The sequence below is a fragment of the Pempheris klunzingeri genome, chromosome 13 (genome assembly GCF_042242105.1).
Source record: "Pempheris klunzingeri isolate RE-2024b chromosome 13, fPemKlu1.hap1, whole genome shotgun sequence".
Taxonomy (NCBI): Eukaryota; Metazoa; Chordata; class Actinopteri; order Acropomatiformes; family Pempheridae; genus Pempheris; species Pempheris klunzingeri.
The window spans coordinates 21,409,556-21,432,782 of NC_092024.1; the positions used below are offsets into that span (position 1 = coordinate 21,409,556).

The window sequence follows — 23,227 nt, forward strand, 5'->3', positions numbered from 1 at the left end:
CTCATGGCTGGATAGGAAGGTGGTGGTGGTGGTGGGGGGGGGAAGCAGCAGCAATGTGGATAAGCTCGGCACAGTGCAAGCCAATTATAACATTACTCACTGCCTGGCGCTCAGTTTCCCGGGGAGGTCCCTTAAAAAACGAGACAAACCTCCCTCTCCGGTCCCGCTGACATGTTTTTTGTTTACAACACGACAGCCGCATTAACACCCTCAAGGTTCCGCATCGCCCAATGAAATCCAGGCAGACGACCCTCATCTAAACCTGCAGCGGCAAGTGCATGCTATCCTCCTGCAATAACAGGAGCGGGCTCCGCGGATGCATTGATAGGTTACGTAAGGTGAATGTGTGTTCGTGTGAAATCAATGTCCCAAACCGTGCAGGATGCGCTTCCTCTCCTTGTGGTGTTTTTCCTGATTATTTCTCTTCATTTGTTTATTTATTTATTCCCTCCCTGAGTGGGACCACGGCAGCTGACGCCTGCTGTAAATCATATCGCGGTAACAAAAGATGCCTTGTGTTAAATATCACATCCACGCAGCCAGCCCCGAGCGATCCCCTTATCGTGTTGCCATTAGAGTAATTCCGCATTTCTACAAAAAAAAAAAAAAAAAAAAAAACACACACATACACACAACCAAGAGGAGGAAAAAAAAACTCACCCCTTCTTTGTGGTTTATTGTCCTGTCAAGCGGGCCTCTGCGCCATCGATTCTCACTCAGTGGTCTTTTCAGATGCTAAAAGGAGGAGAGGGGGTGGAGGTGGTGGTGGTGGTGGTGGAGGGGGTGGTGGATGGGGTAGGGTAGGGTGGGATGGAGGTGGGTAAGAGGAGGAGGTGGTGTGTATGTGTATGTGTGTGTGTGTGTGTGTGTGTGTGTGTGTGCAGGGTGGGTGTGAGAAACAGACTGAGGGAGCCGATCACAACACAAAAGGTGGAGAAAAATACAACCGAGGATCCAGCCTGAGCAGCGCGGCTGCTGGAGAGGACACCGGCCGCCTCCCGCGCTCCGCCAGGCGGCAGACGCCTCTAATGTCCCCGCGCCTCACTGTGGAGCTCTTTCATCCCGTCACAGATGCTGTTCTTACATTTTATTGATTTTCTTTTTTTTCTTAAAAAAAAAAAAAAAAAAGAATCCCTTTAGCCCAGAATACTGTAAGTACTTTCCAAATGAGAGTTGTTAAAAATCAATATTTGACACTGTATTGTGCCAAGAGGAGGAAATTACCACGTGCAAAACGGCAAACCAGATTGCCATCCAAAATCACTTTCCTATACAGTTAAGGAGGGAGAGAGTGAGAGGACTAACAAAGGGAAGAGCAAACACAATACACTGAAACAACTGGGAGGACATTTTCATTTTTTTTCAGCAGAGCAAACTTCTTTTCTACAGTCACCATCGAAATGTTGAAGAGGAAGAAAGAAACAAAGGCAGAAAGAAAAAGACATGAGGAATAAAGGAAGAAGAGAAGGGGGGAAAAAAAGAAAAGAAAGAGCACAAGACAGCACAGAAAAGTAAATAAACCAATGGAGAAAAAAAGAAAATCAATATTTCTGGTGGCTTATTTGTCACTGAATTGAGTGAAACAGGGAGATTACCTTGTGATCTACTGTAAAGCAAACTGTCAATATTACAAAGCACTTTTTAGATTAAACATTACGCTGTTAAAGAGAGAAAGTGACAAACAGAGAGAAGTCAGGGCAGTAAAGAAACATTTTTTAAATCACCCATGAAGTATAATATATAAGCCAAAATATAATCCAACTAGACACAGTTATATAACAACATCTCCACACTCACTTATTTGTCACTATAGTGTGTGAAAGTAAAAATCTTTAGTAACAGTTTTCTACCGTCAGCAACATACTGTCAAAGAGGAAGAAAAGGGAAACATGAGACATAAAACAGTAAGTGTTACACTGAGTATCATCAAACTGAAGACAGGACACTAACTGAAGGAAGGATCGTTTCCTAATTTGTGCTCCCACCAGGCGGAAAGTCCGTGAAACTGTAAATATTCTTCCAGGGCACATTTAAAAGAAAAAGAAAAATCAATATTTCGACATGCGCTTGTTTGTCACTGTATTGAGTGAAAAAGGAGGAAATTATCATGTGTGCTACAACAAAGCACATTTATATCTTGTACTCGTCTACGGTCACCAGCTCACGACTGTCCAGGAGGGACGGAGGAGGAAAGAGTGTGAAACAGGGAGGAAGACAGGAAAACAAACAACAACAAGGGAGGTGAGGGGAGAAATATTATATATATCCTCAGAGTAAAATAAAATCTACATCTAAACTTAGAAATAAGATGGTATAAAGAAAAACAAAAAGGACAAAAGGAGGAGGAACAGAAAAAAAAGAGGACCATTTGCAGTACGGTGAAATAGTTAATGGGTTAAAAAGAGCTTTCCTACGTCTCAAGAGAGAGAAAGAGCAAAGGATAGTAGGAAGATGTCAGAGACAAGAAATGAAAGAACATGGATGTAGGATAGAAAGAGAGGAATCCAATGGATGGATGAAAAAGCAAAGAACAAACAGAAAAAAGCAGCAAACAAACTCAATTCAGAAACTTGTGTTATTGAAAGGAAATCTTTATTATTAGTCAAACATTAAAATACAAAATACCACCACCCACCGTAAGGAAAAGAAACTTTAAAAACTGTCAAAAACTTCTCAAAACATCTCAATCAAACGGTCTGAACACAAGATACAGATGAGGAAAATGATGTCGACCCCCCCAACGCCCCGTCCGCCCCCTCCGAGGCTTCACTTTGCCGCCTGGGCCTGACGGCGCAGCAGCACGTAGATCTTCTCTTTGATCCAGTCCTTGTTGTACGGCTGGTACGTCTGAGTGTCGGTGCGATACCTGAAGCAGCACAAACACTTATGTTCAGTTTTACAGGGTTTTTTTAAAAGGCTCGGACGACCTGGACGCTCGTTCACCACAGGACACGCAGCGCTTTTTCTCAGAGGAAAAACAATCAATCAAAAGGAGACACTTTCCTTCCCGATTTCTCTGTCTTGTCTTTTGTGCTCTCCTGGAGGTCAGAGGTCATGTTCAGCTACTGGGAGAGAGACAGAGCTGATCTAATCAGATACACGAGGGCTTGAACCTCTAACTCCAAAACGTCCTGATGTGACAGGACATCAGGAAGCACAGCGAGTATTATCTGCTCCGATTTCAATCCTGGCTTGTTTAAGGAATTGGCCTCGCTAAACATTTTCTGCAACCAGTGGAACAACAAAAATGGGACGCAATTGAAAATGAGAAACTATATTAAAAAATGTTTATCGTAATACACTTGAGCAATATGATTTAATGAAAGAAGACTTCGATGCAAAGGTGGGAGCAGCATTCATACTGCTTTTTAAGAGTTTAAGAGCTTTAAGGTTTCTAAACCAAATAATTTCCACATTCAAAGGCTTTATCATCACATAATTTTAACTAGAAATGCAACTGCAAAAAAATAAAGTTCACAGTGTTCCTTTATACCCACAGAGATCAATGTATATATTGTCACTTTGTTTATTTTACCAGTTGTTCAGATTAACTTTGTATGTTTGAGTGACAAAGGGATCTCAAGCATATTCCTAACATTGACAGCAGAAAAGTAAGCATTAAAAATTAAGTAAGCATCAAAAGTAAGAATTGTCCTCACTTTTCAGACTTTGTATGAATCAGACTGTTTGTTCAGGTATTCTTAATTTCTGCCAAATACACCAGAAAGGCTTTAGAGCTCCTTGTTTCTAAAAAAGTACCTGTTAAATTAAATTGTCTTTCCCAAAGCTGCTGCAGATGTCCTTGTAGGGTTGCTTTATGAATGTCATTAGTGTTTTGGAAATATGAAAATAAAAGCAAACGCAGCTCCTGATAACTGACCAGAAAAATAAAAAGATCCTCTTGCACTTTAAAATTTTCGTTAAAAAAACGTTGGGTGCTACATTTGGGTTTTCTATTTTACCACTCGAAGAAAAAACACCACCAGTGGCAAAATTAGATTGTTGTTAAATTAACTTACTCCTTTAATTCTGGACAACAAATGCAGGTTCCCACGATTTTATGCTTTTCAAAAGGGATTCACAGCTCCCTATGGAGTAACTCCACATGGAGTCACACTCTCAGCTTTGCAGGCACTTCTAGAGGGAGGGTGTAAATAAACAGGTAAACTGTGGGGTACACATGCCAACCTCTCCCACGAGCAGGCAACGGCAGTTACCATGGATACCAACAAAGACACACACAGTTCACCCTGCTGTTGTGCCATTTCCCTGCAAACGTCTCCAAAATCACAAGCTTGCGCTGTAAAATAAAGCGTGTGGATTGTGTGATTTTTAAAGCTGCTGATATAGAATATTTTCTGTTTTTAGTAGTTCTTGAAGGACTATAAAGCTCCCACAAACATGCAGTGTGAGGATAACGGAGCTTTATGTGTGTGACTAAAGTAACATTTCATAGAGTGTTGAGACCCAGTTTAATCTGAATGTTGCACCTGCAATTTTACTGCACAGGTGATCTTGTTCAGGAGCACAGGAGGATTTCAAAGTGGACCTCCAGTCCTCACTAACTAGTCTGGGACAGCCCACAATATGGTGAACTCTCTCTCCCTCTCTGATAATGTGCAATAGTGCCTTTTCATTTAAACTGTCTCACTGATTTTATGACTTTTATTATTATTATTATTTTATTGCTTGTCAATTGACTGTGAGAGCTATTGGCTACTGGATTTCCCAAAAAAATAAGTATTAGTGGATAAATCAAGTATCCATCCATCTGGAAGCACAAACAGTGGCAGAGACTTTAACCTGCTTTGATGTCTATAAACGAATGAATTCTATCACAAGAGGAAATATCACTTAATACTGATCTTCTACACATAATAAAGTGTCTTGTACTCTGGTGGGCAGTAAGTATTTTTTAGTAATACTATAGTAAATTTAGTACGCAGTATGCGCAACATATTGTAGTTAAGAATACTGTTTGCTTCCTTGTCAGACTTACACCAAACAGCTGAGGTCAGCCAGGTCATCGATGAAGTCAAACAGCTGGCTGATGTCATACGTTATCGACGGACTGTTGGGGTTCATCCTCTTTAAATGCTCTTCGTACATCTTACACACACCTGTGCAGGAGACAGAAGATGCAGCATGTTACACTCATCAGTTTAAAACAAGTTCACCCAACTGTCTGCTTTAATTAGGGAGAAAAGAATTATAAAACAGTTTCTTACTGATTGTACACCACATATTGTCAGCTAAATATATGAAAAATATACTTATGCCTACAGTTTAAATTCTTTATCTTGGTCAAATCACACCAAAATAAACACTTTTTTAGCAAGATAGAGTTTTCTTTTCTCCTTTTATGTCAAATGTGCTTTACAGCTGATTTTACAGCTGCACAACATCACCTTACAATTACTACTAGATTTGCGATGTTTGTGAAAAAATAACTGAGAAATTACTACTGTTACATGCATATTTAAGCTATTGGTGTGAGTGGTTTTGTTTATACTGTCGTACCCAGAGCAACCATGAAATAACCCCAGCTTATGAGTATACACAAGCTGCATACATGTCAACAATGAATACAACTCAACTATTAACTGATACAAACTCAAGCTAGGATGGTTTAAATCAGTAAGCTTCTTATGGAAAGGTAACACGGGAGCTTATCATGTACACATTAGGGTGCATGCCTGAAGGGGACTCATGTTTGTGTTGCAATGACAAAAGTCCTGCAACATCTACATGTAAGCCAAAGAGGGATGGAAACATCATCAAATCTCACTGCAAGAGTACACTAACCCTCCAAAATAAGAGAGGCACAAATGCACCATCAGCTTACCCTCCATACACTCGTTGACTGACTCATAATCAGCGTACGTCCTTCCCTCTGGCCTCTTGGTGGGCTGCACCAGCAGGATGGTGTGGGACTGAAAAAACAGACCCATGCTGTTAAAAATGTGCTTCAAGTATTTACTCAACAGTGTCACTCAAACAAAATAGTTGAATATTTTCATCTGGGGCCATACAGACTACAAAATAAAATCAGTGTTCTTCTGTATATTTATAGAAGTCTTTATGAATCAAACACTAACTTTAAGCCCTAAATCTACTTCTGTTAATTAGCTGTTTGCATTCATCCATTTTGTTTACCCCATAACTGTTGTCCATGTACATTACAATAATATTTCTCAGTCTTGGAGAACTTGAAATATCCAATTTCTGTCTTGCACGGCTTGTTGCGGTCAGCCAGGCTTGAAGATGTACAGCTGTAGTATTACAACCCGTAAAGTAACTGGTTTATTCAGCACTAATTTAGTAAATGAGGCCAAATCTCTTTTGTCCTTGGGTCCAGCAATAGTTACACATTTTCAATGAAAACCTCCCTGTTTTGCTCCTTATTACCTTAAAAACTGTTTCTACAAACTAACCAATGTTAAGCCAAACTTTACTCTGAGCTCTGGTTAGTAAACTAATGATGGGAAACAGTCATGATGTTTTTCAGAGGAATATTAGCAGTTATGTAATTAATACTCATTATTCTGATGTGATATTTGTTCTTCTATGCAGTTTAGGTTATATTTGTAACATAATAGTCTGCAGCCATACAAACTACGGACTATATATATACGAAAATCTGTATTTTTCGGTATATTTCAATATCTACAGAAGCCATTAACCAACATTAAGCAAACAAACGCGCACCAGAGCCTGAATCTATTTATATTAATTAGCGGTTTGCTAACGTTGACTCGGAACAAAACTCACATTAAATAACTGAATTAAACAACAAATGCAGCCACAGCAAAGAGGCTGGTGAGCAGTTAAATTTGAGCTTTATTTGTCCGAGTCAGTCCGGATTCACTGCAGCTGCTAACCTGCCAAACATCCCCCACATTCATGCTAGCGTTAGCATGGAGCCCGCAGCCTTATTAAACACATTTTCTGCTGAAATAAGACGATAAAACGGACACAGTGCTCTGCCTGTTAATGGTCTTTGTGCACACACAAAACATCCATAGTTTAAACATTTAATCACAACGTACTGACCATGTTTTTGATGTTTTTTAGTCGGTTTCGGTCGATTTTCTTGAATCCTTGCTGCTTGTCGGACGGTTTTACCTCTGCCACCGGAAGGACAACGACCCACCTTTTTTTCTCTTTCAGTGTGTAACGATTCTGTGTTTTCAGGCTAATTCTAGTCTGCTGTCGGTTATAAAGCAAACGTTGACTCTACAATGTCACACACGTACAAGTTTGATTACTCAAACCCGTAAAAATGTATTAAAGCGCTCACAAAATAACACAAACTACTATAAAATCTCGCACAACGTTTTGATCCTGAACGCACCCTGAGCGCGTGAGGACAGGAAGTAGTTTACACCAGCAGCCGGAAGTTCTGTGAGAAGACAGGAACAACAAAGAGCCCGGGTTTTAAACCTACCTGAGACAACTAAACAGGGGAATTAACTATTATCCACTGTAGGTGAGTTAAACTCTTCAATACCGCAATTCAGGAGCTATATTTGGTGTCAGCTACGTTGAGTTATGAAGCGTTAGCCGCCCAGCGCGGTCGCTGCCTGCTCTGCCGTTATGACATTATTGGCTAACTATTAGCCATTTTAGCCATTTGCTAATGATAAAATACCTCTATGAGGAATGGGGACCGTTGGATTATTAGCGGCACCGCCCTTTAGCTTCTGAGTAATTACCGAGTAACGGCAGCAAGAAGTCCTATCTAAGATTCAGCCGTTCAAACGTATATTCATTAATTATTATCTACCGGCGTTTAATCGGTAACGTGAACGTTGCATTCCCACTGGAAGTAATAGTCATAAATCTTACTTAGTGATGTACTTAGACTGATCAATAATGGTATATTTAAGCAACGTCTCGAACGTTACTGGAATAGTTGTGTGCTTATCTAACTAAAGGTTGGCTGGATATAGTATAGATTAGACTAATTGTTCTTTTCCTACTGTTGTAGTTTATTTCTACTTTACTTCCTCACTGTACAGAGAGTCAAGCTTCACCGAGTCAAATTCTTTGTTTGCCTATTCAAACTTGGCCAATAAAAGTTGATTTTATTTTATTAGTCACTTTAATCATAACCAAATGTCCATGCTTACCGTCAAGTTATCTCTTCCTACTTTCACTCCAGTGTGAAAGCTTGGAGACAGAGACGTTGTTCTGTGCAAAAAAATATTGCAAAGTCTAGCCAAAGTTAATATTGGTCATTGGTCTATTAGTCATTGTCTTTTTTTTTTTGTGCGAAATTTCCTCTTTGTGTCATGATCCCTCCCATGCAGCTCAGCAAGGAAACACAGTCTGGAGAGGGAATTTCCAACTCCAGACTGAAACCTGATGAAGTCATCTTTGGCTGCTATATAAAACACATTTTTGCACAGATTCAGCAGTGTGAGTTATGGCCAGTCACACTGGGAAGAGATCACTTTATGGCCTACATGGAGCCTATCGTTCAACATGACAGATGGACAACATGTGATAGAGAGCTTAACAGTGATTGTTACCATTAGATCTCCTCTTTTATTTAATTTAATATCAAAGTAACTTCTTGTAACAGTATTTGCAATGAAAAAGCTCAGGAATAAGATGCTCTCTGTGCGTTTTCTGTCTCTTTTTCTAAATGACAGCTAAATCAATTTCAAATCACAAATTTGCCTCACAGGGCTCTGCTATCTGTACAATTTACAACGCCCTCATTCTCTACACTTTGATTTGATTCAGTGTTGTCACTGATATGCCTCCATCACACACGTTTATTGCCACTAATATAATAATGTCTCCTATTCCCTCCTATTCATCAGGGCAAAAGAATTAGGTTTGCATGTGAGGACAAGTGTCTGCCGAGCCAACCATGGCGAACAATGCAGAGGATGTTGAAAACAATATGGTCAGTATGAACGAATGTGTTGCAATTGCTCTAAAACTATATCTGTATCTCTGTCCGTGCTAATGGATTGAGCAATGATTACCTAACAGTTTTAGCTTTGTGCAACCCAGTGTTTCAGTGTCAAGTCGGTGACAAACAAGTCATCTGTTTCTGTGTCAGCTTGTGAGGCCACGAGTTTTAGCCTCAAAATGTTGGATTAATTTGGCCTTTCATGCAAGAAAAGGTGGTGGTGATGGGTTATGCTTTAATAAGGAAGGATATTAGACTTTGCCCTCTGCATTTGGCTCTTACTGTAAATAAAGGTGTGGCCTCTGTAGCCAAACCAAGAGGTCAAAGTCCCCCTTGTTTACCCCATAACAGTTGTCTATGTACATTACAATAACATTTCTCAGTGTAATATCTGATTTCTGTCTTAAAAGGCTTGTTATGGTGAGCCAGGCTTGAAGATATACAGCTGCAGTATTACAACCCTAAGTAACTGTTTTATTCAGCACAAATCTAGTAAATGAGGCCGAATCTCTTTTGTCCTTGGGTCCAGCTTTGGCCTTATTCCCAATGCAGAGTGCCACACAGTGAGATCATTTTGTTCAGCAGCCTGTGTAAGAGCTATGGCAGCTTTCACTATTCAGAACAGCCCCTAGAGATGTCTCCTGTCTTCATTTCTGTGTACCTGATGAGATTGCTTCATGTCTGGGCTGCCGCATGTCTTGACTCGCCTGGCAGTCTGACAGTTTGAGTTCACACAGTCTCCTTCATTTGCCTTTTTATTTTGTCCTGGCAACAGATCCTCAGGGTGAGTGGGAATGAGCGCAGCGTTGTTTTCCTTGGAGGAACTAGTCTAGTGAGTGCAAACGTGCCAGTTAAGCCTAGAAATTTAAACATGGATGTCCTGATAACAGCTTTCTGTAGTGTTTGTCCAATCTGTGGGCATTTTTGCCAATAAAAACAAACTAAATGCTTGAGTTACAGTGTTTCATCTGATAATATGATGATGATGGTCTTATTGACTTATGTGTTGACCCAGAACTTATACAGCGGAACAATAGATTGGCAGACTATTATAGACTTATGTGGAAAATTCTAGGGTTACATTTTACAAACAGGGTTCGTACGAAACCATTCTGCTCTGATCCATCTGAGTTCATCTGCAAGTGTGTCCTCTAACCTTTGACAATGTGCTGTAGTTCTGTTAAATTTATCATTCACAATCACATTTATAGTAAGAATTATAGATGTTATGGTAAAGGCTTTGAGTCTGGAAATTTTAGGTGGGGTACCTTGAACATTTTTAAAAGAAGAGCTTTAATTTTACTTTAAAAGCCGTTCAAACCCTTGAAAAATGATTTAGGAGCAAGATTGTTTAAGGGGGCGACCATGACCCCACAACATCCCTGTTGAGGCCAGTTTCACCAAAGCAGGCGCTGCTTACATGCAGAGGGCAAATCGTGGCAGCGTCACGTTTCCTTACCAAATTTACTACAAGGCTCTTGCGTGAGTTGGATGCATGGCTTTTGTTTTGAGTCGTGAAACCTCATATTATGGACTAGCTATACAAAGTTGACCTAGAATAGTCACAATTACTTTGTAAGCTGTATCTTAGTGTATGTTTTAGACCACTGGCCCATCAGGATATCCCAGAATGTTCCACAGTTTATTACTTTTTATGTATTGAACAACACCTAGTTGGAAGGACGGCCGTGATCTTGCTGATTCTTAGTAAATCCTCTAGTTGTTTTTGCTGTGCTCAGTCAACTATCTGCATGCTAATGTCTGTATGTGCATAGGAGTTGTGTTTGTTAGTGTTTTTATAGAAATATGCTATAGAAATAAGCACTGTACAAATACCTGACCGTTGGCACACTTAAAAATAAGTGATTTTTCTTCCATACTCAAAGGACCAACAGGAGACCAATGTGGCCCCTGACCCCCCCCAGCAGCCACAGGAGGCTGCAGTGACCAGAGCACGTTCCAGAGGAGGCGGTGGAGGTGGTGGGGATGGAGGCGGGGGAGGAAGTGGTAATGGTAGCGGACCGGAGCAGAACGGGCAGCCCCCCGCCGCTCGGCCTCCGCGTGTGGTGGAGACTGAGGAGGATGAGGATGAGGAGTTGACCTTGAAATACGGGGCCAAGCACGTCATCATGCTCTTTGTCCCCGTGACCCTCTGCATGGTGGTTGTCGTGGCAACCATCAAGTCTGTCAGCTTCTACACCCGGAACGACGGGCAGAGATTGTGAGTGTTATGACTTTTGTCGAACGGGGCATGGTATGCAGGGAAGAGGAGATCCAAAGCTCTTTCGCTCAGCTGCTGGAATAACATGCAACAAGGCAGCAGTGCCACTAGGTGGAGTCAATTCAATACACATCATACCTACCTACATAGTTTGAAAACCCAGACAGTACTTGCAAAGAAGCAATTGCATAAGATCATTAAGGTAAAGTCTGAATCTGGCTCAGGGCACGTAAAGATAACTCTTATCCATAGCTATTTAAATCCCCTGAAATGTCACTAAGTTCAACAAGCTTGCATTGAGTGCATCCAGCTATAATAAGAACCTCAGTGAAGACAACATATGAAAAAATCCTACTGCACATCTGAGAAAATAAATGGCAGTTGGCTAGATGAATTCCTGTTTATATTGTGTTTATTATAAATTCTATTCTTTGCTGTTTGACTGAGACGCGACCTTGAAATGTCATCCTCAGGATCTACACACCGTTCCCTGAGGACACAGACACGGTAGCGCAGCGAGCACTCAACTCCATCCTGAACGCCACCATCATGATCACTGTGATCATCGTCATGACTCTGGTGCTGGTGCTGTTATACAAGTACCGCTGCTACAAGGTGCGTGCTACAACATGTCACGTCACACACACGCTGAAGCCCCATTCATTCACCGCAGAGCCATGATAAATAATATAATGGTAAACTAGGTTTTAATGGCCTTTTCACAGTAGACATTTTGACATGTCATAGCAGGATAAGCACAGGTGTCACAAAGAACAGTACAGCTCCAGTATGTTCAGTTGTTCTAGTAATATAATGCATATCTAATAGGGAGTGACTTCAAAACACCCTCTAGTAACATAATATGCTATTTAGTAAATGGGGAGTGGTTCTAAACAGCCAGGGTGGTTTCCTCACCGTCATTAGACCTCTTGGACGGCATTACGATGGACTCCATGTACTAACAGAGGCATCAACTTGCCAAACAAAGTTGTCCCTACTATTAAAATGGCTTCGTTCCATTTAGGTGTGCCAGGTCCAATCCCCGTGTTCCCTCTTGTTTCCTTTCACCATGCTGGCACACTGTCATGGCTGACTGGGACGCTTCGTTTGTTCGGCTAAATCAGTTTCATCTTTTAAATCCCTTCTGAAAACACGGTCATACAAACGGGCTTTAATGTGATCTTTAGCCCTCCTCGCTCTTAAAACATTTGATCTGTTAATGGTTTATCTGCCTGTTTGTGTGTTAACAGTTGTACCTGGTTTACTTTTTTATTGCTGTTTTGTTGTAGCTGTTTGAAGGTATATTCTTTGTTGTTGTTGTAGTTAACAGAGCTATCACAAATGTTATTAGGTGTGTACGGTGTATCCTGAGTGTAGGTTTAGTGAAAACATTTATAGGGAATTACGTAATGTCAGTTTGGCTCAGAATATTTAATGATTTAAATCCAAAACTCATTCACATCAGGACAATGAATTTTCGCTTTGTCCAAACTCTCTGGTGCTCATTGTATTGCCCTGTGTTGTAACCCCACCCAGCCTGGCTGTCCGGGTAGTTTAAAGCAAATATTAGCAACAAGTTTTTGCAGGTACTGATTTGACTGTGATCTTTGCCTGCACAGGTGATCCAAGGCTGGCTCTTCCTCTCCTCCCTTCTCCTGCTCTTCTTCTTCTCCTACATCTACCTCAAGTAAGCCACGCTCCTCGACATTTTGTCTCACTTTCCAGCGCTCCCACACTTTCTCATAGACGTTGTCTGAACAGTTTATGATGAGGGATGGAGACTTCCCAGGCATTTCTGTCATGTCTCTGTTCTGTCCAACAGAGAGGTTTTCAAGACTTACAACGTGGCCATGGACTACTTCACCCTGGCGATAATAATTTGGAACTTCGGAGTGGTGGGCATGATGTGTATTCACTGGAAAGGACCGCTGCGGCTCCAGCAGGCCTACCTCATCATGATCAGCGCCCTCATGGCCCTGGTTTTCATCAAGTACCTGCCAGAGTGGACCGCCTGGCTCATATTAGCCGTCATATCTGTCTACGGTAAATCTTCCTTTTGCTCTGACCTCTCCAAGGTGACGTGGTTTGCCCAACCTTTGAAGATGCACTATTTTTGAGGCATCTGGCTCTTATTAGTGCTTGAGAAAAAGGGAAAATTAAAAAATTGTTACGGATTTGCTGCACAGAAAAAGCAGCTAAGGGAAAAATAAGTACTTTAGCTTTCTCTAGAGTCATGAAGAGGAATGAATTTGGAACTAAAGCCAACAGCATAAAACTCCCAAATCTATTTTTCTTTCCAAATGTATGCATGAAATAAATGTTGATACATGTCATCATTGGTGTGCTCAAAGGAAGGATGTGTTTTAAGACCTTTACAGAAATTCTTTAAGGAAATGTGGGTTGAAAGATCAGTCAGCTTAGGACTGTCACTATGCCGGCAAAAACAGCAGATGATGAAGCTGCTCGCTCGGTGATGAGCAGATGTGGTCGCTCAAATTGTCAAAATCCTGGGAACCAAGAATGATTCTGGCTAATTGTGGGTTTTTGTGTCTTGACCCACCAAAATGGGGTTCAGATAGATGAGTCACAGAGGCATTCTTGATTTCTGTCCAAAAGTTAATAAATTGTGTTAACATGCCAAGAACTAGCAATAAATTAATAAACTTAACCAAAAAATAACTAAACATTAAGGCAATGCAATGAACACGAGGTTTGCAGAAGTTCAGGTGAAGCCGTTGTGTGTAAATGCAGCACAATCATCTTGTTTTGTCCAAAGCGCTTTAATTATTTTGTCTCGGTTCATGTCTTCCATCTAGACCGTGCACACAGGCCACCAGAGCTTCTTGATCCAAGTGACAGTGACTTTTCTTGCGTCAGCTGCCGAGTTCATTTCCCAAGAAGAATTTTTTTGTTACTGAGAGCTGGATTTCAGTGTAGATTGATGCTCAGAAATTAATCTTAAGCTTATTTAATTGTACATGGACCCCTTTTTAAAAAAAGAGAACATTTGAGACGGTTAATGGGCTCAGTATTGTTTTAGGAGTATTCAGACTCTCTATTCTGCCAGAGCCAGAAACTGTATTTTCAGTAACGGCCCTGCCTCCTGCTGTCACAGATGTCATGTCACTGTGTTGTTTGCTCTCACAGAGTATCTGTTTGGTGGCTAACATCACATGTCTGTCTTCCTCCTTCAGATCTGTTAGCGGTGCTCTGTCCCAAAGGGCCTCTGAGGATCCTGGTGGAGACGGCTCAGGAGAGGAACGAGCCCATCTTTCCAGCTCTCATCTATTCCTGTAAGTCAGACACCGATTATAGACATCAGACATTTACTAACGCTTTATTGTCATTTTATCTTACAAAAACTCACAGAAGATAAATTGCTTTCACAATAAACCTCAACTCCTTTAAGCATTTCTGCTTTCAGCACAGTCAGTTGTTATGACACTTGAACTCCTTTCAGTGCTCACAAATCATGTTTTCTTTTTTTTTTTTTAGTACTTAAACTTAAGGTCTAAGTTTAGCTTTAGTTAATACTGACAATACAAATACAAAATATTTAAAGAATCAACATTTGAAGGCAATTAAACATTTCTTAACTCAAAGTTAACTTGGCAGTTGAAGCAGTGAAAGAAGTTGAAGTAGCCGTTTAATAGCAGCTAAAGGAAATGCACTTTTCTTCCTCCAAAATTTAGCAGTTTCTCACAAATGTTGACACTCCATTAACATTTTGACTCTCTGACATCCTCTCCAGCTACGATGGTGTGGCTCGTCAACATGGCTGACACTGACAGACCAAAAAGGAACTCGACAGATGCTGCATCACCTCAACAAGAGGCTCAAGAAGGTGAGCGGGCGTTAGAGTGTGTGAAAGTAACTATCCAGGAGTGGAGTAAACCTCAGACAGTGCACAGTTGCTGTTTAGTCTGACTGGTTTCGCTTGTCTGCAGCCGTGGCGTCCCCGGCTCCCTCCACTCTGTCACAGGACGACGGGGGCTTCACCTCCACCTGGGTCAGCCAGCAGGTGCACCAGCTGGGGCCGCTTCAGTCCACCGACCAGTCCAGACGGGAGGTTCAGGAGTTGCCCTCCGCTCGTCCTCCTGCTGAGGACGACGACGAAGAGAGTGAGTGCTGAGAGCAGAATATTTAACATTTTGGTGGTTTAGCTGACATTCGTATCCAAACACTGTGGCGGGTGTTTAGACGAGAACGCGCTGGGGGGCCTCATAGTTTTACACATGCAGTAGTCTGAACATTCACAGCTGGAATTCTGTTTTTCAGCTTTGTTTGAGTGATTTATATGAGTTATTGTTGTCGGCCCTGGCCTGCGTGTTTGTCCAACATAAGTTTTAATGTGCCTCAGGTCTCAAGTTATGAATCATCAGATCCCTTAATTTAATTTAATCATCTCTGTTATGCATTGATTTATTTAGCCAGATTACAGTCAATGAGAGCAGCTCTTTAAAATACATTATGTCTTTTACAAACAATTTGATGTGTGATGGATAATGTCACTTAAAACAAGACACATGCTGCTCTCTGCATGAAGGTTTGTAACTTCTAAAAGAGAAACACATTTTGTTAATTGACCCGATAAACCAGATTAAGCCACAAACCATCAATAATATCCTACTCGGAGAACTTAACAACGTCCTGTAAACACATCACTGACATATTATCACCAACAGTGGCTTATTTACTCATCCAGCAGACACAGAGCAATTATGAATTAGCATTCATTGGACGTTGTGTTTATGTTCAAGTGATGAATTTGAGTCCGACTCCGCTTAGTCATGTCATTTAGTGCCGGTCAGGAAACTCTACTGTGGATCTTTGGAGCTTTTATACAGAAAGCGGCTTCCTACTCATTGAGAGTGAACCGAAACAGTCAGTGTGGGAACTGTAAAACTAAAACAATGAGTTAAAAGACGCTGAAACGCTCCTCACAGCTGAGGGAATCTTTCATTATTGTCTAAATGGAGGCTGATATGTTTCTTTCCTGCACAACTGTCTGTCCCTGTTTTTAGAAAGTCTCTTTATATACCAGAAGTCCTGTATTGTCATCAGTATCATATATAGAAAATTACGATCGCTTTAGATTTAACTTCCAGCTCCAATATGATGTCGAGGTCTGTAATTCAAGCCCATGAATTCCCAGATTGTCTGACTGCCTGCTCTCAGTGTGTAATCATCATCTCTCAGTTCTCTTCTCCGCACACACAAAATATTTTGGGAATGTTTTTATATGTTCCTTTTCTGTGAAATTAGTGCATGTGTGAGTTCGACTACATGTTTGGCTGCAGACTGTTTTTAGTCGGAGCAGATTAGGAAGCGATTATTCATGTCAATTGCTAGGTTTCATGTCCGCACTGTTCGGGGGCCTGCGCTCTTTTTAACTTAAAGCTTCAGTAAATATGGGGTCGGCGCTCTTGTTTGTACAGTAATTACAAAGAGGTTTCTATGGGGGTTGGAGGGCGTGGGGCTGAGGCGAATCTCATGTTTGAATCGTCTCCACCCTGAATGTGGTGTCCTCCTGTGTTCTCAGGGGGCGTCAAGCTCGGGCTGGGAGACTTCATCTTCTACAGCATGCTGGTGGGAAAGGCCTCGGCCACAGCCAGCGGCGACTGGAACACCACGCTCGCCTGCTTCGTAGCCATACTCATTGTGAGTAACCGCTGCTGCTTATTTTGGTGTCAATCTCGCAGCACCGCAACCTCATCTCTGTCCCTCAGCACAATATCTCACCCCACTATATGTGAACCGCTTGATTGTATAACAGGCAGTGTGTTCCCCCCCTGAGATTGTTTGGTATACAATCCTTCAATGTGCTATTTCCGCTGTTTTATTTTGTCTGTCTCTGCCTCTGCAGGGCTTGTGTCTGACCCTTCTCCTCCTCGCCATCTTCAAGAAAGCGCTCCCCGCTCTGCCCATCTCCATTTTTTTCGGCCTGGTCTTCTACTTCGCCACAGACAACCTGGTACAGCCCTTCATGGACAAACTGGCGCTACACCAGTTCTACATTTAGCAGGACGCTGCCCTGATAACCCTCACCCACATAGCCCTCCGGCCAACAACACGAGAGCGGTCCCTTCACAGCCGGGGAACAAAGGGATACAGGGGCCCCTCCCGCCCCCACATCCCCTCCTAAGAACTCATGATGACGGGACACAAGTTGTTTTTGTTCTGCCTTTCTTTCCGGCGCCAAGGGAGGGTGTTCCCCACGACAGCTGTTCTTAAATATTTTATTTCTGTTTTAAACCAAGACCTGACATTTCTCTCTCGACTTGGGACCTCATCTTCAAATCGTCGACCACCGCTCTCAGGCTCAATCCAAACTAAGATAAGTTAGGAATATTTTACCTTTATTTATCCAGGGATGCTTCACAATAGCTGCTGTTTCTCAGCAGCGCCCTGCCTCACCTCCACACACATTCATACCTGGGAGCTGCCCAGCACAGTCTTCTAAAACCGGGGCTTTACAGTAGGTGCCTTGCTCAGGGACACCTTGACGGTAGCTGTTGAGCGAAGGGAGATTGTTTCATTGAGTCTCCCTTCATTGACTTTGATCAGACATCTTCATTTTTACGACTTGCGAGCCTCCACGGCCCCCCCCCCCGAGTAAACCCGAGATTAAAAAGCCTTCATCAAACGAATGGACACTCCGTGATGATGTTGATAATAGATTGGTAAATGTGTAGTTTGATCGTGTACGAGCTGTCGGTCACCAGACGTGCTTTCCTCACCGCTGTTAAGAATGGTTACGACGTGTTTTCTCCCTCCACTTTAGACGCATGAAAACCAAAGCTCAGAAACCGGAGCGATTTACACCCCAAAGCATTTCCCCTGAGCAGGATGTTTTGAACACGTGAATCTTTCTCACGGGGGGAAAAAGTGGAAGAATTTAGCGTCTCTAGAATTAGAATATGAGTGTAAATGTGACGCTGACTGATCAGAGGTTTCACTCTTCCTTTCTGCCCTTCATTTTACCTTAAAATCACATCTGGATTCATTGCCTGCAGAGGGAGGAAAGTCCTCACACACTCACACCTGAGACTTGCCTGTCATGTCTGTCATGTACTGTCAGCCACTGAGCAGTTCTGCTGGAGCAGTCGGAGGTTCAGTGCCTTGCTCAAGGGCATTTCAGTAGTAGTTGTTGTTATTGTTATTGTGGGACAGAAATGTGCTTTTCATTCTCTTCCCTGACTGAGATTTAATTGTTTTTTGGGTTTTCAGTTTCAGGTTTTTTTTTTTCCAACCTGTCCAGGGATTGTATCCTGTGATCATCTGGTCACAAACTCTGAACCTTTAGGCTATAGCTGCCCTCATGACGCTCGCCTGGTGCTGTCTGGAACTATGCTACATCAAACACCACACTTATTTCAACGATAGCTGTGTTTTTCCAAGATATGCAGAAGAGACACTTTGTACTTTTTGAAACATGGGGGGGTAAATGTTAATGGGTTCCTACACAGTTCAGTGTGAAAACAGATAGAAATTCTGTCCTTGTTCTGGGGACAAAACACCTGAGGAGTCATGAGGAATGAGGAATGAGGGAGGTGTAGTTTAATTTGATACTTGAATTTGTGAACATTTACAGGGAATATAACCTCCAGCTAGCAAGCATAATTTGCTTAACTGGCTGTTTTAATAAAGTTAAAAGCAAACTAAAGAGTTTAAATTAAAGCAAAAGAAAATAACGGTCTTTTATGAAACGAAGAGATGTGTATGAACCCAAACTCTGCGGCTTCTCATGTATGAATTATTGCAGATCAATAAGAGGTGGACGAGCTGCACTGATCACTCTTTTGTCGAGTTTCATGCTTGCAGAGAAAAAACCAAGAGGGAACAATAAGATAATATTTGTTCTTTGTTTTCTTCCCTTTTTTGTTTTAAGGGAACATGTTGAGTGACTGGCTTTTTTTTCTGTCCTTCACATGCATAATGTGTTATGCAAGGTTCAATTCAGATTTTGTTTTTTTTTTAATAAATAATGAAACTTAAAATACTCACTACGATACTGTGCTTATTCAATCTGACACTTAGATTCTCTAATTTTAGTCGTTTCTCAGCGTGCGCTACCAGTGTGGACTGCAACATAGCACTTAAAGTGGTAATCTGTGAAATCATAGCTGGGTTTTATTTTTTGACTCCGTCTCTGACGCCAAGTGGTGACTCTGCTGGTGTTTTTGCTCTTTACCAACTGGAGTTAAACTGTCAGTCAAATCATGTGTGTGTGTGTGTGTGTCCAGTACGAGGAGAGGGCAGTTAACCCCCCGGTCCCACTCACGAGCATCACATGTAGCGGCAAGTCATGAATACATCAACAGGACATAAAGAGGTCCATGACAAAGTCATTTACTCATGAGGAGCACTTCTCAGCCTAAAGAAAAAACAAGTCGTATGATTTGTGGCTTTGAGTGAAGCGCTCTAAACTCACAAACTCACTCAAAATGACCCCAACGATGTCATAATGATGTCATTATGGTTATCTCAGTCATTATGGTTCGAGGCTGCATATTTATATCAGAAAGTCTGCGTTATAAACCGGGGGTGTAGAGTTTGAAAGACGTGGGCACTTCACAGACAGGGAGGGTCTCACAAGAAGATGTTTTTTGAGTTGCAGTACCCCAACTCCTCAGAAGCAAAGGACTAAATCTGTGTGAAGTGCTCTTAGAAGGAATCTCACAAACTGTGTGCCAAACTAAATGGTGTACTCCTTCCCAAGTAGAATGACAGGGTGCTGGTAATGGTTACCGCACACAAGACACCAATTGTGCAGAGCTGGTGCTCTTAAAGAAAGCTGTTGCCCACAGGTCATTTGAACAGTGGTGCAGGAAGTATTTAGATCCTCAAGTTAAAAGGACTCTACTGCAAGAGAAAGTTCAGTGCTGATGCTTAAACCTGTGAACTGCATCATAGTAATTTAAGATATTTTGTTGTATAATGTTGGGTAGTTTTTATTATTTTATTATGTAACCAGCAGCTGTCAGGTACATGTAGTGGAGTAAAAAGTACAATCTGAGTCGTAGTAGAGTAAAAGTGTAGTAGCAGAAATATTCAAGTACCTCAAAACTGTGCTTTAGTACAGTACTTGAACCACCTTTCCATCAGCTCTGTGACAGGAGATCTCTCTTTTCATTGGTCCACGCCGAGGTCAAAGGTCAGGGAGCTACTTTTTTACTTCAGCACGGATCCTGTTGTCTTTATCGTGCATCGCCTGCACTGTGGTACTGTGAGCAAACCTTCACAGGAACTGACGCAAAGCATTTCGGTGGGAACATTGTGGAAATTCCTCGGCGTGCTGCTTCACTGGCATCCCGCGCCACAGTTGGCCCGTTGCCTGGAGCACTGGACGCATTAGCTGTCACCATGGGGACTGTTTGGCCTCGCCGGTCGGGACAGTGGCATAGCATGGCAGTTTACCCAGAGTGCTTAGCCTCATACTGTGACTTGCCTAACAAGCCCTCATTGAGGCTCCAGTCTGCCATGTGAATCCTGGAGCTCGGCTGGTGAACCACTACAGAGTTAATACTCCATAAAGCTTCTCCTGCATCGATTCCAGGCACCTGCTCTGTTCAGATTAGGCCACACCGTGCACATGAAGCTGCTCGGCCGCTTTCCCAGACAAGATTAACCCTACGTTTATCTCATTGATGAAGAATCCCCGTTCAAAGAAATCAGAAACTTCTGCTTTTGTTTTGTTTTGTTTTGTTTCTCTCCTTGCGGATGTTAAATGACACATCAGGCTTCTTTGAAGGCCTTTAAGCTTGTTTACTGTCAAGTGGATGAGACCACTGAGTGAACTGAGGTAATCTGTCAATCACTGTCATCCTCTGTATGGAGTAGACTTAAGCAGGAGATGGTGTCGCATGTGTCACACCTGTGTGCGTTAGAGGTTTCCCAGGATAGCTCTGTTAAGGGGATTAGCGTGCAGGGAGGGATATGTGCTCCATGTGAAGACGTAAGGAAATGAGGATTAGACTTCAATAATCGCTCCACACAAGGCAACAAGCACAGACGCTGAGCGACACAGGAGAAAGGAGACGAAGCTCGGACACGAAGAACCACAACCCCGCACAGGTGAACAAAAAACATAGAAGAGATGTCTAAGGACAAGCTGGAGAGCCTGGTGAAGCGCATGGAGGAGACGCTCTCGGAGATGGAGCAGCTGAAGATGCACTGCGGGAAGCAGAGCGAGGAGCTGAGCCAGCTGGTGGTGGAGCTCCGGAGAGAGAACCAGGAGCTGGTGGAGAAGTACAACCAGCTCTCAGTGGACATGAAGGAGGCCAAAGAGATTATAGAACAGCTTCAGGACACTAAATATGCCTTTAATGCAAAGGAGCGGCAGGCGCAGAAGCTCAGCCGGCAGCTCTGAAGGCCCCAGAGGAGGGTGGAAACATGACTGTGGGTGGATGAGACCTGGTGCCGGGTGTACTGGAGGAGAACAAGACTGGAAAAGGCGGATGGGGAAAAAACACAGCTTGTTGCAGAAGATTTCTAAATACTGGGTGGGCATGGAGGCTAAACTGGGCACAGCTGTTCTTTGTAACATATAGAAAGTGTGTTTTTGTTTCTGTCTGCATGTGTGTACGTTTAAGGTACGGAGGGGATGGATGTAAACCTTAGTAATTTGAATGTTAACTTAATTCCTGTGGCTTAGGGCTCCTTTTAAAGCCATGGCTAGACTTAATGACCAGGAATCAAATGTGGATGTGGAAAATGTGGACTCTAGTTGAAAAGGGGGTTTTTCAAAAGTGGGCAAAAGTTGTGCATAAGGCATTGTGCTTATTGGGTTTCTATAATTGAAACAACAACATGCCTGGAAGCGAGGCTGCACTTCCCCCCCGTAAAGACTTCATTCGATGAACGCCACTGGACATTGTTTTTACTCGTACGGTGACCAGAAGTAGTGGGTGGTCGCCTATTTCTGGTCTTTGTGGAGGCAAAATGCTAAAAATACCTGATTATCCGTTCCTGCCCTCAATCTTGTGAGACTTCAAGGTGCCTCCCTTCACACTGGGTCGCAGGATGAAAGTAAAGGATGCAAATGTGACTCAATGTGTTTCACCCCCCCCCCCAACCCCCAAAGAAGAAGAAGAGTATTTTGAATATTCAGTTTGTTCTTAGCAGGTTTGCATCATGTACATCTTTGTGATGGACGGGTTTTTGTTGAATCTGAGTCCTTTTGAAATATTTGTGGGTTTTTCAAACAATTAAAATAACTGAAGCAGTAGTTTTGCTTTCTTGAAAGAGTTGCATGAAAAGATTAACACGAAGACATGAGAGCGGTATCGAACTTCCCATATAAGTCTTTACTACCTAAATGTACTTTTTGTGTTGCTCTTTAATGAGAAGAAGGAAAGAAGAGGATAAAACGTACAATAAGGGGTCTGTCAGACAGCCAGCTTGTGTGTTGGAGGTAACACACACACACATCACATTGTTTTCCAACCAACACATCAGGATCAGTTTGGAGCAATTTAACCAAGCAGTGATTTTTCCTTCCTGGATAGTTTCATTTTTAGGTGAAAGAAAAAGTAAAAGAGAAAACAGAAAACAGAAACTTATAATTTGTCTTTTCTTAATCTTTTTATTATTTTGTGAACCCCACTGGGTGGTCCGAACTTGCAGGACTGGAACCAGTTTGTGACAATTATCCAATTATTTCCAGCCCCAGCGTCTATAGAATGACGCAGTGAGTGACTGAGACGACTCGACAGTAACTTCTGTTCATCCACAGATTTATTTCTGGGCAGGGTGTAATAACACACTGTATTTGTGCATCTAAAAGTCTGCCCCGATGATGATGGCGATGAAGAAAAGTTAATTATTTAGCCAAAATCAAGAGTTGGAAGTGTCAAATGTCACATCAGTCCATATTTGGACAGATTTGATCACAGAACACAGATTAATTAAAGAAGCTTTGCTCTCCTTGGAAGAATAACTGGTTAAAGTACTGACTACTGCCCTTTGATGGCTCCTTACAGTATAGAAATATCAAGTACACTCAAATCACCTCTCAAAGTCCATTTAATAGCTGTTTCAATTTTCAGTCTGGTGCATTTACTCAAGGCTTGAACCCT

General features: G+C 42.1%; 2 protein-coding genes across 2 annotated transcripts; one reads left to right on the top strand and one right to left on the bottom strand.

Annotated features, from left to right (window-relative positions):
- Positions 1–2,576: 2,576 nt before the first annotated feature.
- Positions 2,577–7,220, bottom strand: LOC139211805 (enhancer of rudimentary homolog). Its single transcript, XM_070842203.1, has 4 exons — positions 7,054–7,220; positions 5,846–5,933; positions 5,000–5,120; positions 2,577–2,866 (listed from the first exon to the last, which is right to left on the bottom strand). The coding sequence occupies exons 1-4, from the start codon at positions 7,054–7,056 to the stop codon at positions 2,767–2,769; spliced, it is 312 nt and encodes a 103-aa protein (XP_070698304.1). The 5' UTR covers positions 7,057–7,220; the 3' UTR covers positions 2,577–2,766.
- Positions 7,221–7,383: 163 nt separating this feature from the next.
- psen1 (presenilin 1) lies at positions 7,384–19,149 on the top strand. Its single transcript, XM_070842202.1, has 11 exons — positions 7,384–7,489; positions 8,832–8,917; positions 10,813–11,147; positions 11,621–11,762; positions 12,767–12,834; positions 12,970–13,190; positions 14,342–14,440; positions 14,899–14,991; positions 15,095–15,268; positions 16,690–16,808; positions 17,014–19,149. Exons 2-11 carry the CDS (start codon positions 8,882–8,884, stop codon positions 17,167–17,169), a joined length of 1,443 nt encoding a protein of 480 aa, XP_070698303.1. The 5' UTR covers positions 7,384–7,489; positions 8,832–8,881; the 3' UTR covers positions 17,170–19,149.
- Positions 19,150–23,227: the final 4,078 nt, after the last annotated feature.

Excerpts from the sequence above, each read along its gene's own strand:
- LOC139211805 (XM_070842203.1), bottom strand. Across the intron at positions 5,121-5,845 it reads AGTCAACGAGTGTATGGAGG|GTGTGTGTAAGATGTACGAA; the intron begins GTAAGCTGATGG and ends TCTCCTGCACAG. Across the intron at positions 2,867-4,999 it reads GCTGACCTCAGCTGTTTGGT|GTATCGCACCGACACTCAGA; the intron begins GTAAGTCTGACA and ends GTGCTGCTTCAG.
- psen1 (XM_070842202.1), top strand. The coding sequence starts at position 8,882 with ATGGCGAACAATGCAGAGGATGTTGAAAACAATATG. Across the intron at positions 14,441-14,898 it reads TCCAGCTCTCATCTATTCCT|CTACGATGGTGTGGCTCGTC; the intron begins GTAAGTCAGACA and ends CATCCTCTCCAG. Across the intron at positions 14,992-15,094 it reads TCAACAAGAGGCTCAAGAAG|CCGTGGCGTCCCCGGCTCCC; the intron begins GTGAGCGGGCGT and ends GCTTGTCTGCAG.